This window comes from Melospiza melodia, chromosome 7 (genome assembly GCF_035770615.1).
Source record: "Melospiza melodia melodia isolate bMelMel2 chromosome 7, bMelMel2.pri, whole genome shotgun sequence".
NCBI classification, from domain to species: domain Eukaryota; kingdom Metazoa; phylum Chordata; class Aves; order Passeriformes; family Passerellidae; genus Melospiza; species Melospiza melodia.
The window spans coordinates 31220537-31234558 of NC_086200.1; the positions used below are offsets into that span (position 1 = coordinate 31220537).

General features: G+C 49.6%; 1 protein-coding gene and 2 long non-coding RNA genes across 4 annotated transcripts in view; 2 read left to right on the top strand and 1 right to left on the bottom strand.

The window, feature by feature from the left end:
• Positions 1–5548, top strand: LOC134420831 (uncharacterized). Its single transcript, XR_010028426.1, has 2 exons — positions 1–471; positions 5213–5548. It is a non-coding gene; the product is annotated as an uncharacterized LOC134420831 (long non-coding RNA).
• Positions 2063–8699, bottom strand: LOC134420830 (uncharacterized). Its single transcript, XR_010028425.1, has 4 exons — positions 8589–8699; positions 5281–7001; positions 3986–4109; positions 2063–2409 (listed from the first exon to the last, which is right to left on the bottom strand). It is a non-coding gene; the product is annotated as an uncharacterized LOC134420830 (long non-coding RNA).
• Positions 8504–14022, top strand: part of UPF1 (UPF1 RNA helicase and ATPase) — a 21170-nt gene continuing 15651 nt past the window's right edge. The window contains exons 1-2 of one of the 2 annotated variants that reach the window (XM_063161208.1): positions 8504–8772; positions 13792–13934. In XM_063161208.1, the coding sequence (XP_063017278.1) occupies positions 8548–8772; positions 13792–13934 (368 nt within the window). In that variant the 5' untranslated portion in view covers positions 8504–8547. The remainder of the gene's footprint in view (positions 8773–13791; positions 13935–14022) is intronic. The other variant, XM_063161209.1, reaches the window with a different exon arrangement.

The window sequence follows — 14022 nt, forward strand, 5'->3', positions numbered from 1 at the left end:
CCCGCAGCTCTGAAGCGGGGGCCGCGGCTGCAGGCGGCGCGGAGCCCCGCCATCCCGCAGCTCTGAAGCGGGGGCCGCGGCGGGGAAGGCTCTTGGGCAGGACTGGGCTCTCCCCAACAAAATGGTTTTTCCTCTTGTGCAGTGAGAATGAGATTTTGCAGGCAACTCTGTAGGTGGGGGGAAAAAATAAAGAAAAATAGTAGTTTTTTTTTCTTGGAACGTTGGGTAAATTCCTTGGGAGCTGCCTCGGGGGAATCACAGCTCAGCTTCTTCTTTTTGGAGGTGATGGAAGCAGTGAAACAGTGCAGGGCTGCTCCTCCTCACCCTTTGGGCCTGGCAGGCTCTGGGTGCCTGGTGGATGTTCCCTGCGCAGGGAGGTTTTCCTGGGGGTGACACTGAGGCCAGGCTGTTCCAGCTGGGATCCCCTGTAGGACACAACATAGCACAGCATGGACACGCAGCTCTCACAAGGTAAAAAGAGCACTTTAAATTTCTGACCCCAACATATATAGATTTATAGGTAACATTTATAAATTTCCAGAAGTGACAGTGGGTTGGAGGGTGACAGTGCCACCTCTCAGTGACACTGGACAAACCAACAGCCCACTGGAACAACGTCCCTTGGTTGTTTCAGCCTTTTGGCCTCTCCAGGCAAGGAGTGGATGCAGCTTTTGGCTGGATTTGGGTTAAATCCCAGCAGAAGATCTGGGATCACTCTGGGATCTCAGTCTGGGGTCACAGCAATCCTTCAGGCAGTTCCTGTGCTCCAGGATTTGGCTTCTGACTTCCAGACAGAGCAGTGAAAGCCCTGTCCAGGGTTTGAACATCTTCCTCCCCTCCATTCCTTGGAATCCTCCTGCTCACAGAAAATTCCAGAGTTTTCATCCACCTTTTTTTGAGGTTATTCTGATTTGGTTTTCCACCATGACCTTCCACTTGTTGGACTTTCCATTTTGCTGCAGTTCCTCCCCACCCTGGCTGCTGGCCCTGGGCTCTGCTTGCCCAAACTTGAACATTATTTTTCAGCTGAAATGACATCATGGCTGAAGTGCTGTTTAAAATTACTGCTCCAGACCTCCCTCACATCCCCTTTTGCAATCCCCTCTTCCAGCAAAGCCATGCTCTCATCTGGAGCCAGGAAGAGTGGCCTAAAACTGGGATGTCTTGTCCACATCCATTCCAGGACTCTTGCTCTGTCCTCATCCTATAGCCAAGAAAATAAATTCCAACCGAACATTTCAATTTTTTAATAACACTTGCTAACAACTCCATAAAAATAATTCTGTGTTCTGGGCCCTCTCCACATGACATCAGGCTCATGGATTTCTGGGCCAGGCTCCCGAGGCCCTTTGCAAACTCCTGTTTGCTCATAAATCAGGGAAAACAGCCCGGCCTGTGCCGCCACATTGCTCTGCACAGAGAGGAGCAAGGCACGGCTCTTCCCAAGAATATTTCTGGGTTTCACATTCTCTGAACCTCAGAGAAAGGAAAAACACAGTTCTCATCATTTGCTGTGCCTGTGTTTGTGCCACAGCAGAATGCAGTGTGGGGACTGTTGGTGCTTTGGTTCCTTGGCCTGTCAGGACCAAGTGTGCAGCCCCACATTCCTCTTGACAGAGAAAAGCAAGGCACAAATCTTGCCAAGAATATTCTTACCTCATTTTCTGTGCCTGTGTTTGTGCCACAGCAGAATGCAATGTGAGGATTGCTCACCCACGGTGATGGTGCTTTGGTTCCTTGGCCTGTCAGGAAATAGCCCCACATTGCTCTGCACACAGAAGAGCAAGGCACAATTCCTCCCAAGAATATTCTGATCTCGTTTGCTGTGCCTGTGTTTGTGCACAGAGCACAATGCAATGTGGGGATGGCTTCCCCACAGTGATGGTGCTTTGGGTCCCTCACCAGCCTCGTTGCCCACGTGGAAAAAGGGAAAAAAGGGAAAAGGGATCATCCCTGGCCAAGGGAGCAGCTGGACGAGCCCTGAACATTGGGGGATGAGGGGAAAAAGGGAAAAGGAAAAGGAGCAGCTGGAATATCCCTGAGCATTGGGGGATGAGGGGAAAAGGGAAAGGAGCAGCTGGAATATCCCTGAACACTGGGGGATAAGGGAAGCCTTCCCAGCACGTAGGGGCACAGGCAGAGTTCAAGGGTGCCTCTGTTTTCTCTGTTTGCTCTGCTCGCTCTGCTCCAGGGCGCTGGGGCCACGCTGCAGTGGGAATGTTCCCCTCTGGGGCTGTGGGACAGCCTGGGAGCCCACAGCCCCCTTGATCTCCTCCCAGGCTGTTTGATGGTTCCCGGGCTCGTTTCCAAGGAGCTCCTCACTTCTGGGAAGGCCTCACAAAACCACACTGGGACCATTCACGGCCCGAGGGCAGCCCTGGCCGGCTCCCTCCCGAAATACACAGAATCCTGCAAGGAAAACATCAAAACATTCCTTGTCCTTCCCCAGACCATCCCCAGACACCGCAAACAGCTCCGTGCGGGGCCCTCCACCACGGCAAAGCAGCTCCAACACTTCTGGGGTCCCTCCATTCTGCTTGATTTTTGTTCAGCAAAAAAAAAAAAAAAACCAAAAAAAAGAAATGAAAAGGAAACTTAAATTTGATGAAATGTCACCAGTTTTTCCTATAGCTGTGGAAGCGTAAATGACTTTACACTCCTTGTTTTCCAGACTTGGAGAATTTGCAAGGTAAAGATAAGGCCAAGCTGGGCAAATTCAACATCAAAAGGGACTGAAAAGGAAAATTCTTCAGGGATGGAAGCCAGAAAATGAAATTTTCCTGTTTCAGGCCATTTTTGGGTGAGGGTGTTTGGTCTTGGAGCCCTCCTGAAGTCCTGGTGTGGCCAAACACAGCTTGGACACGTTGGGACACTCAGCCAAACCCCAATTATTGACATTATTGATTCCTTGCATCATTTCATCATTAAGAGCCAAATTAAGATTTTTCCACAGCAGGAAAGAAGGATTTCCTTGGGAGGATTTATTTTCTATGCAGAGAATGTAAATATGTTATTCCATTACACCAAAACCCAGGGTAGGACTCCAAAATTCCTGATTTTGAAGGGATTTTTTTTTTTTTCATTGAAGATACAAATCCAAGCTCAGTTTTAACCCTGAGTGTTCTGCCTTGCCCCAGGATGGAAAACCTGCTTTAGCACAAAATCTGAGGAGAAATCCAAACCTGCCCACACTCCCAAATTCCCATGGGATAACCTGGAAATCTCCCACTTTCCCCTGGTTTTGGGGAGGCTCAGCAGCCCCAGGGCCCTGTGGGAAATCTGCATTTTCCATTACTCCACAACCCCTGCATCTGCCCAGGAAAGCTGCCAGCAATCCCAACAAACAGGGACATTTTGGAGCCCATCAACAGCTCCACATTTTGTTTTTTAGCTCAGCTCCAGCAACATCTGCTCTGGAGAAATCCCTTTTTTTAAATTATTTTATTTTTGTTTTCCCCCAGAGCTCTGGAAATTGAGGATTTTTAACAACTCTGCTCCTTCCAGAGGCAGCTTTAATGGGGAACAGATCCTCCCAAAGATCTCCTTGAATAAATTCAGGAGTTCCAGCAGCTCTTCCTTGGGTTTTAGGAACTCTTGGTTTTTTCTTAGTGACTTTTACCTTCCCATGGTGGTTCTGAACCTACAACAGGCACAAGTTCTGCCATAAAAAGCTTTTTTCCTGCACTAATTCCTTGAATCCAGGTCCTGTCCTGTTGTTTCAGCTCTTTTCAAGGAAAGGGAATTTTAACACAATTTTGGAGGGAAGGATTTCAAGTTTCCTACTGAAAGTCAGTATTCTTAATTCTTATTTTAATATTCAACCCCAATTTATTGGAGTTTATTTATTCCTTTATTTTAGTGTCCATTTGGAGCTGGTTTAGAGCACCAAGTTTCATTTCCTTTGCATCTCCTGCTGTTATCTTTTATTATTTATCTTTTATTACCTGTTATCTTCTATTATCTGCTATCTTTTAATGTCACTCACCATTAATTTCTGAGAATTGTCTTCATTCAAAATCCCTGGATTTTGCCCAAAATCTTCTCCTCCTTTTCCTTCATGGTGTTACATCCCCGTGATCTGTTCTGGGAATATTTATCCCCAATTAAACCTGCAGGTAAATCAAAATACATCAGACTTATCACAATTTGCTGAGGGATAAAAGCAAAAACAAATCCTGAGGAAAAACCCTTTTCTGTGAATTTTCTCCACTGAAATGAGAGCTGGATTTGCATTTCCTGTTGCACTAAAATTTCTGGCAAATTAGAGAAATTCTGACATTTATTTAATAACACTTTTTGGAGATGTTCTTGGCTTGTGAAAACATTCTTGGCATTGAAGGGCTTGATAAAAATACAAAAATAAATATAAATATATGAAATTATAAAATAAATATCAATTAGGAATAGACAACAATATCAAATATAAATACAAAAATAGAAAAATATATAAATACAATAGTATATTATATAAGTATAAAATAAAAATAGTTATATAAATATATATATTAAATGACCACCCAGTGTCCCAGCACTCAATGGGCCTTTCAATGTGATATTAAAATGCTGTCCCAGAAGAGTAAGACTGAAGCCCATAAAGTTATAATTTTTTTAAAATAAGGATTTTTTTCCCTCCCATTTTCCTTTTTCTCTGCATTTTCATCCCAATCCCAGCCTGCCCAGCCAGGGCTTTGCTGACATTAAGGATGAATCAACTGCAGGTCCCTAAAAACCCACTCTGCATTAATTCCAAGCCAGGGCATTGCAGGCGTGGGATTTGAATTCCACAAGAGCCCACGAAATATTCAATATTTACTTCAGGGGGTTTCATGGGGCCTTTGTTCCATGCAGGAATTTTATGGGATTTGGGATTTCCTGGCATTTGCATCACCAGCTGGTAATTAGTGAAAATTCCCTGGGAACAAACAGAATTACCTCCCCAAACACAAATTCCCTGGGAATAAACAGAATTACCTCCCCAAACCCACAAAATCCTGGGGGATTTGTTGCTCCAGGAGCTCAGGATGGAACAAAATCCCAGCTAGCCCAACCCCTCCCTGTCCTGGCATTCTAAAGGGAAAAAGCTGAGGGGAAATGAGGAAAATCTGGGAAAAAAAAACTCATTTTAACTATTCAAATTTCTTAGCTCGTTATCTGTGAAGATTTTTTAGGATTTTACAGGATGAATTTAGGATTTTATGGATTTTTTTTTTAGGGTTTTATGGGAGCTGTAGGAATGCTGTGATTCCCAAACAAAAGGGAAATGGGCTGCTGTGATCCCACCTCGAGCTGCTCCTTGGATCCTTCCCTTCCCAGCTCCTTTTGCTTTCCTTCTGTGTCCCTCTCGTGGCAGCTCAGGAGAAATGGCCCAGCTGCACCGGAAAAACTCAATCCCAATTTTTTTCCCTATGGATTTAACCCTTAAAAAAATAAATTGGAATTTTGTCAGCGTATAGACCAAAAAAATCTGTTTAAAAACATTTTTCGTTGTTGTTCTTTCATTTACTGGCATTCAATAAATTGAATACCACTCGGTTGGTTTTTTCATTTATTGGTATTCATAAATAAGTTAAAATTTTAAAGCATTTTCGTTTAGTTTTAAGGAAAAAGGAAAGAAAAAGGCAATAAAGGTGAAATAAGTAAAATTTTAAGGCATTTTCATTTAGGATTGGTTTTAAGGGAAAAGGAAAGAAAAGGGCAATAAACAGAGACAGAAAATGAAGAAAATGGAGAATTTGGATGGAATTCTTCATTATGAAAGGCACTGGAAGACATTGGTGTGGATTCCCCATCCCTGAAGTGCCCGAGGACAGCCTGGATGGGGTTGGAACAACCTGGAGGTGTCCCTGCCATGGGAATGGATGGGATTTAAGGTCCTTTTCCACCCAAACCAGCCTGGAATTCTGTGATTTTTAAAATAAAAAAAAAAATGACCAGAGCAGGGGGGGAATAAAGTGATTATAAAGTGGCATTTCCCTCCAGCTGCTGGGCTTGGCACTGCTCAGCAGCACCTGGGGACAGTCACCTGCGCCCTGCCGCTCCTGCAAGCACAAAACACACTTTAAATATTAATTCACCCGTGTTGCTGCTCTTCTGGTGAATCCCAGCTGCTGGGCTGCAGGGACACGGGGAGCTCAGCGCGGTCTGAAGGGAACTGTGCCAGGTTTTGCCCGTTTAAATTCCACACCGGCTGCTCAGCACACAGGCCCGGTGAGCCACAGCCTCTCTCTCCTCTGCAGCAGCCCGGATCTGAGGGAGAAAACCTGCACAAATCACCCCAAAATCACAGCCTGGGAGCTCTGCAGCCTGCCTGGGCATCCATTCTATCCCGAAAGGCTTCCAGGCGCCCGCTGAGCTTGCAGCGCTGCAATGGAGCAAAGTTATCCCGAAATTCACATGTCTGTGCCCTGGGCTGGTATAACGGGAATCCCCACTCCCAGTTCAAACCAGTTTGGGTTCCCAGCTCAGGCAGGCCGTGCAGCTTCAGCACCTCAGACAGCAGCAGCAGAGTGTCCCCAACGCCACCCTGAGGGGACACATCCACACGTCCCCTGTGCTGGCAGGCAGGGACATTTCCAGCTCGCACCGTCACTCCTGGGCAGGGACGGGAACCCGGCACAGCTTTGATCCCTTGCCAAGGCTTTTGAGGATTCTGTCAAGCAGCCAAATGTCGGGAGTGTGTTGTGTTTATTAATAAATAAAAGTGTTTGTAGCGAGCAGCCACCTGGCTTTGTGCTGGTTTTTTTTTATTCCACCCCACTCCGGTTCCACTTTCATCCTCAAATGTTATTTCACGCTTTCTTCCCGTTCTCTTTGGTCTGAACAGTTTATTCTACTCAAAACCGAGATTAATTCAGTCTCTCTGCAGAAGTGGATTCTCTGGATTTGTTTTTTCCCCTCCTTTTGCTGCACAATATTCCCAGGACAGGGATGTTTTCCAGTCTCCATCTTTTCAGCCCAGCAGCTGCAGATCTGGAACACGTTGATTCAGGCCGGGCTTTATCCTACACCAAAAGCAGCAATATAAAATCCAAGTTATTTATATGAGAAGATATATATTTGCATCTCAACGTGGAAGGGAAGAGGGACTGAATATCCAGCCTTTCCCAACACACAGATTTCTCTTAAAAGGGATTTATTGTGTGCTGATCAAACAGAATGAGGGTAAATCCAAAGTTTTTTGTATTTAAAGGTAGAAATGTGGTGGTCCTGTCACTGACCTCAGAGAATCCCCAGTCCAGCAGGCCCAGATCAGCTCAGCTTTCACTCAGGGCTATTGCAGGTGTGACAGGAATTACAGCTGGAGCAGGAATTCCTAAAATTCCCCATCCTCAACTCCCACTTAACCCCAACAGGGGGTCAGTTCCAAGGGAACAGGCAGAGCTGGCAGATCATGGTGGGCACAGTGACCCCATGGTCACCACGGGGTCAACACCTCAGCCCTTCCCCTCAGGAGTGTCCAGTGTCACCACATCCTCTCAGAGTGACCTGTCCAGGACCGCATCCCCTCAGAGTGACCTGTCCACCACCTTAGCCCCTCACAAGTGCCCAGTGCCACCTCAGAGTGACCTCTCCACACCTCAGCCCCTCACAAATGCCCACTGCCACCACACCCCCCTCAGTGACCTCTCCACCACCTCAGCCCCCACAGCCCCCGCCCCTCATCTCGGTGTCCCATTGGCTGCCACAGCCGTCACTCAGAACCAGGAACAGCCCACACATAATCTCAAGCACCCATTGGCTACCAGGGCAGTCACTCAGAGATAAGCCCCGCCCGACAACGTGGGCGATAGTGGGTGGAGCGCGCACTCCCGCCCTCTCGCTCTCATTGGCTGCTACGCCTGTCACTCAGCCTCAAACCCGCCCCTCCCCGTGTGTGTGTGGGAGGGCAGCCCTCCTCCAGGCGGCTCTGGACACGCCCCAGCTCCCTCTTTCACCTTATCTCGATGGCCCATTGGCCGCCACATCCATCACTCAGAACCAAACCCCGCCCCTTCCTTCCGCGTGCGCTGGGCGGGCGGGGCGCGCACTCCCGCTCCCTCTCCATCTCAACAACCCATTGGCCGCCGCACCCATCACTCAGAACCAAACCCCGCCCCCCAGGAGGGCAGCGCGCCCCCTGGCGGCCACGCCGTGCCCCCCCCCCGTACGTGCTACGTGTGCGTCACCCCCCCCCTGCACCCCCCGTCCCCTCCCGCGCGCGCGCGCTGCCGTCGGCGCGTCCCCCGCGCGCGCTCCGCGTCACCGCTCACGGGCCTGGCGCGCGGCGGCCGCGGCCGGACGGACGCTCGGACCGGGCCGGACACACGGACGCGGCCCCGCTCCTCTCCCTTCTCCCGCCCGTTGGCTCCGGAGCCGCCCGGCGGTGCGGCCCGAGCGCGGCGGCGGCGGCGGCGGGTTCGTTTTTGTGTGTGGGGGGGGCGCGCGGCCTGGTGCGCGCGGCGGATCCCGCCGCTCGCGTAGCGCGGCCGCCCGGGCTCGCTGAGGGGGAGGCCCGGGCTGGGGGGGGGTGGGAAACGAAGGCTCCCGGCCTGAGGAAACGCCGCCGCCATGAGCGTGGAGGCGTACGGCCCCAGCTCGCAGACCCTCACCTTCCTGGACACCGAGGAGGCCGAGCTGCTCGGCGCCGACACGCAGGGCTCCGAGTTCGAGTTCACCGACTTCACCCTCCCCAGCCAGACCCAGACCCCGCCCGGGCCCGGCCAGGCAGGGCCGGCCCAGGGCCAGGGGCCCCCGGGCGCGGGGCAGGGAGCTCCGGGCCCGCTGGAAGCGCAGGTGAGGGGCCGGCCGGGGGCGGCGGAGCGGGGTCCGGAAGGGGCGGGCGGGGTTGGGCGCTCGGGCCCGCCGGGCAGCGGGAGCCGCGTGTGGAGGGGCCCAGAGGCGGAACCCGAGCGGGTTGTTCGGGGAGGAAACTCGGGCCGGCTGGCCCAGTCGCGATAGTTGTGTGGTTGCGACAGGGAGAGGAAAAACCACCGGGGCCGGGTGTCAGTTCGGGTCCTTTCTCCTTAAAACAAACGCGGGGTTTGGGGGTGTTTGCTCATCGGAAGTTGGGCGCTGAGGAAATTCGGTTTTTTACTTCCCCTCTCTAAAATACGCCTTAATTTCTTGTTGTTACTGTGAATGTTGGTTTTTTATTTCAGTTTCCACTTTCTTTGCCGCACGGTTGTTGGGCTGGTTTGTTTGGGGGTTGTGTGGCAGGGCCAGGCCCGAGACAAGTTCTGAGCTCTGCTTCCTCGTGGCTCAAAAACAGCTTTTAGTTTTGGGGTTTTTTATTATTACAACTGATGGCTGGTACCTAAAAGAAAACGAAATTGTATTTATTTAGCAATTCACGGCTCGTAGGCAGGGGAGGAATTAGGATTACAGCTCCCAAGAAGTGCTGGAAATGGAGATAACAATCTCAGTGTGCCCGTAGTAAACAACAAAAACACCAAAGAACTCTCCCGTATTTTTAAAAAAGCCACGGTTTTGTCCGGTTTGAAGATCATGGAATACTCAGGTTCCTCACAGGAATCCCATTATTAACCATGAAATGCCTGTGCATCACCCACGTGTTGAGGGATGAGTTCAGACAGGAGCTGAGAGCTCGGGGTGAGTTTTTATCCCCAAACCAACCGTCCTGGACCTGCTTTTTGTGCTTTTATTTGCAAAAGCAGCCCCAGCTGGGTCTGAGGGGAGCACAGCAGCTCCACGGGTGTGCAGGGCAGCGCCCAGGGAGGATTTCCCCTGTCCTGGGGGCTATCCCAGCACAAATTAAATCAATTTTTATGCCTGAAGGTGCTCGGTGACAGCTGGGATGTGCTCAGCTCGCTGTGGTGGTGAGGCAGAGCTCAGAGTTTTGGGTTGTTTTCTGTTCATTTGCAGCTTTTAGATTTGGTAGAATTGATCCAGTTTGGCCACTGAGATCAGAATTGTTTTCTACCAGCAGTAAAATCTCTGTGACTGTACATTAAAAGGGAATTTTAATCACATGTAATTTTAAACCTTTAATGGGCTGTGATCACTCCAGAGCTCCCAGTAGGGAATCTGTGGCCAAGGAGAAGAAAAACCACCCCAAAATCAGCCTCATAAGCTGAAAGTCCAGACAAGAGGATTATTAATTGGCCTTTTTTTTTGTCTAAACATGTTTGAAAACCTTTGAAGTCAAAGTAAAAAAAAAATAAAAGCTCTGGAGAGCACCTTCAGGTACTGGTTTTGTCTCCTGGCTAAAAGAAAGGGATTTTATGTTGATTTTTTTAAAAAATCAGGGTGGTTTTGAGTTTCTGCAAACTTTTGTGGTCGTCCTGGAGCTCATTTTGATGTCAGAAATGTCATTTTTGGGGAGGGACTCTGAGAGGTGGAGTGAAGTAAAACAAAGCCCAGAATCTGCTCAGACCTGCCCCTCTCAAGGGCTCAGGGCTGATAAAATCACAACATCTGGGGTTTTTAAAAGGTTCTGGGCAAAATTTTTGCTGCCCTCACCAGATAATTGAAGTTTGTCGTTCTTTTTGGCATCTCAAATAATGACTTCTCCAATTGATCTGGATTCGCATAATGAAATATTAGCCCTGTGATTATAATTAAAGCTAATTAAATAAAAAAATTTATTTGGAGCTGAGGAATATTGGGGGTGGAAACTTCTGCTCTGCTGTTTCTGGGGTCTTTTTAAAAAGATGAGTTGAGCAATGCAGGGCACCTCATGTTGCAGGAAAATTTGATGTATTTAGTTTAAAAGAATGTGTTTCCCCAATATATTTAATTAATAGTTTAATAGCGTTACAATTGATTAATGGTCGATAGCGAAAAGTAGGAGTAGAGCACAAACATTTTCTATAGGATACTCTATTCTAGGAAACAGTGGAAATAAACAAACATAAGAATTGATTTTCCGAAGTGTTTTAGGAGGAATTTAAAATCCTCAGAGCAGGATTTTCAGTTATTGTGCCACCACATCCCCTCAGAGCAGCTGTGGCTGCCCCTGGATCCCTGCAGTGCCCAAGGAGCACCCCGGGATGAGGGAAGGTGCCCCTGGAACCCCAAACCATCCCGGGATCCCTGCAGTGTCCCAGCAGCACCCCGGGGTCATTGGGGTGCCCCTGGCTGGGTTTTAGGGTCCCTCCGCACCCCAAAGCCCCCCGGCTCTCTGCAGTTGCCCCTCGGGGTGGGTGAGCTCGCTCCCGGGCAGGCCGGGTTCCGTCTGCAGCCCTAACAAAGGCTGTTCTGTGCGGGCCACACCGATCCTCGTTGCTCAGGTCCCATCTGGAGGCGCCGCTCCCTCCCGGGGCGAGGCTTTCCCAGCTTCCTCCTGGGAAGGGGAAAGGGAACGGCCCTCGCTGGGACAGGGCATGCACAAACAGCAGAGCTGCCTTTGCCAGCCGGCCCAGAATGGGGCTTTGGGGGCTCCCTGGGCTGTGGGGAGAATCCAGCACCAGGGTGGTGCCGAAGCCTCGCTGTGGGGCTGTGCTAGCACTAACCCTGCTGGAGTTCAGGTGCAGCTCTGGTTGCAGCTTGGATGCAGCACCTGAAAGCAGAGCTGGGTGAGGAGCAGCAGGTGTGCCCACCTGGGGACCCACAGGCAGCAGGATCCCACAATCCCGGCCTGATTTGGGGTGGAAAACCTAAATCCTCAAAGTCCCAGAGACAGAAACACCTTCCACTGTGCCAGGCTGCTCCAGACCCCCTCCAGGGACATTCCCAGGGTTGGAGCAGCCCCAGCTCCCTGTCCCCGCTGGTGTCTGTCCTTCAGCTCTGTCCTGGCCTGGTTTGTGTCCCAGGAAGGTTTTGGGGCCAGCACAGGAGCAGCCCCAGCAGTTTTTGGGAGCAGCTCTGTGGCACCTCAGTGTTGAGCCCGGAGCTGCCAAACTGGCCGTGCCAGGAGCTGCAGCCAACACTCTGTGGAGCAGAGCAGTGCCCCCTGGCACCAGCACTGCCCGTGCCAGGTTCAGTGCAGGGCTGGCATCACACCAGGGTGTGCAGCAATCACTTCCTCGTGCACGGCCTGCCAAGGGCTGGGGCTGCTCTGCACAGCCCAGGTGACATCACTGCTGCCTCCTGCCCTTGGCACTGCTGCCTATTCTGCCTCAGAAAACCCCAAACGGAACCCAAACCCTGCTGCTTTTTTAAAAACACAAAGGCAGTTTTGTATGAGCACCCAAAAATGTATTAAAATCAACCAATCTTAAAATAGGAATGCCTGGGAGTGCTGGGAAGGAGTTCAGATCAACTCCAGGCTTTGAATCCCACCTGGGCCAGACCTGGCCTTGTTTATCACCTCTGGAATGGCTCTATCAGTTGGAAATGGAGATTTGAGGTGGAGATTGGAAGAAATGGAGATTTGAAGTGTGCATTTATGTGCTGACACCTGTGCAGAGTCTGTTCCACACCGAGCTGGTGGGATTTGCCCTCACCCCACTCATGGGGTTGTGGGGTTTGATTCCTTTTTCCATCTTCCCTTTTGCACTTTCAGTTCCTTTGGGCTGATTGTTCCTATTAAAAGGCAGAGCTTGGAGATAACACCAATAAAAGGCAGCCCATTTATTTATTTATTTATTTTATTTAAATGCTCCTCATTTCATTTGCAGGGCTGGTGGCTTTGAGGGCAGGCCCTGATGGCTCAGGGCAAGTGGGAAGTTGGCTTTGGACTTTAACTCTTGCAATTGGCTGTTAAATTTTTAATGTGGATCTCTCTAAATGAGGAATAAGCTGAGTTGGCTTCATTACAGCTTGAAGAAGGCAACTTTTAAATTTATTTTTTGATGCCTTTTACAAAAGGTTTTGTGTTCTCAGCTTTCTGTCAGAATTAAGTTGCACGTCCCAGAGAAATTGCATTAAATCCAAGTTGTTCAAATACTGTATTCAGAGACAAAGGCCTTGAGTGATTTTTGTCCTATTTGGCTGGTTAGAATTTATAAATCAATCTTAACTTTACAAACATTGGGGGTATTAATTATCCCTTTGATAGGGAAATGACCCCAGCCCTCCCCTCAGCTGTGCTGTGAATATCCCAGTCACTTTGGTGGCACCTTTCCCACATTTCCCACTCAAAATTAACATGGATTAAGGTAAACTTATTCCTGTTCAGCTTTTGCTGGGATCTTGGCTAAAGAAGGCAGAGAATAAACCAAATGTTGGGGTCTTTCCCAACTCAGTATTGAGGTGCTAAAGCCTCTCAGGGCTGGAGAAATTAAACCAGGACACCAAGGGGCAGCAGCTGCAGTGGCCATGCCAAAATCCCAGTGTGACATCCACACCTCCTGGTGCTAAAAGTGCCCAAAAATTGAGTTTGTTTGGTCAGGAGAAAGGCTGGGGGTGGAAAGTTGCTGAGACAGCATCAAATGTTGCAGAATTCTGTGATTCTGGCAGCCCATGGTGGGTACAGGAATAGGTGGGAGAAATTCCTGTTCCCAGGTAGATCCCTGGGATAAAAAGAAGGGTGAGAAAACAGCTGCTGGAATTGGTGAAATGGAATTTTGTTATGTAAGGCTGTGGAAAAATGCAACTGCAGAAAAGCAATCTCCCTGTTTTCCTGCTTATCAGTTGGAGTTCAAATAATCCTGTGAAACAGGAGGTGATGGAGCAGGTATTGACTGTGGGATTGTATGGAAAAATACAATCTGCAGGAAAGCAATCTCCTCCTGGAAACTGTATCCCAGTTTATCAGCTGGAGTGAAATAATCCTGGAAAACAGGAGCAGATGCTGGTAATGGGGATCCCTGTGTAATGGTGTGCATTTAGTGCTCTTGGCAGTGTTTTCTGTGGGGGGTTTTCAGTGCCACACCAGATTTGGGGTTCATTTGGGTGTGCACCCCAATCCAGGTGAATGGCCCTGATGGGATCCTGCAGAATGGAGCTGTGGATGAGAACGTGGCCAAGACCAGCCAGCTCCTGGCAGAGCTCAACTTCGAGGAGGATGAGGAGGACACCTACTACACCAAGGACCTGCCTGTGCACGCCTGCAGGTGGGGCTGCCAGAGGGACAGGGGATGGGGAGCAGCTCCCTGAACTGTGCTGCTCCTGAACAGGCTTGGGAACAGCTCCCTGTGTGCT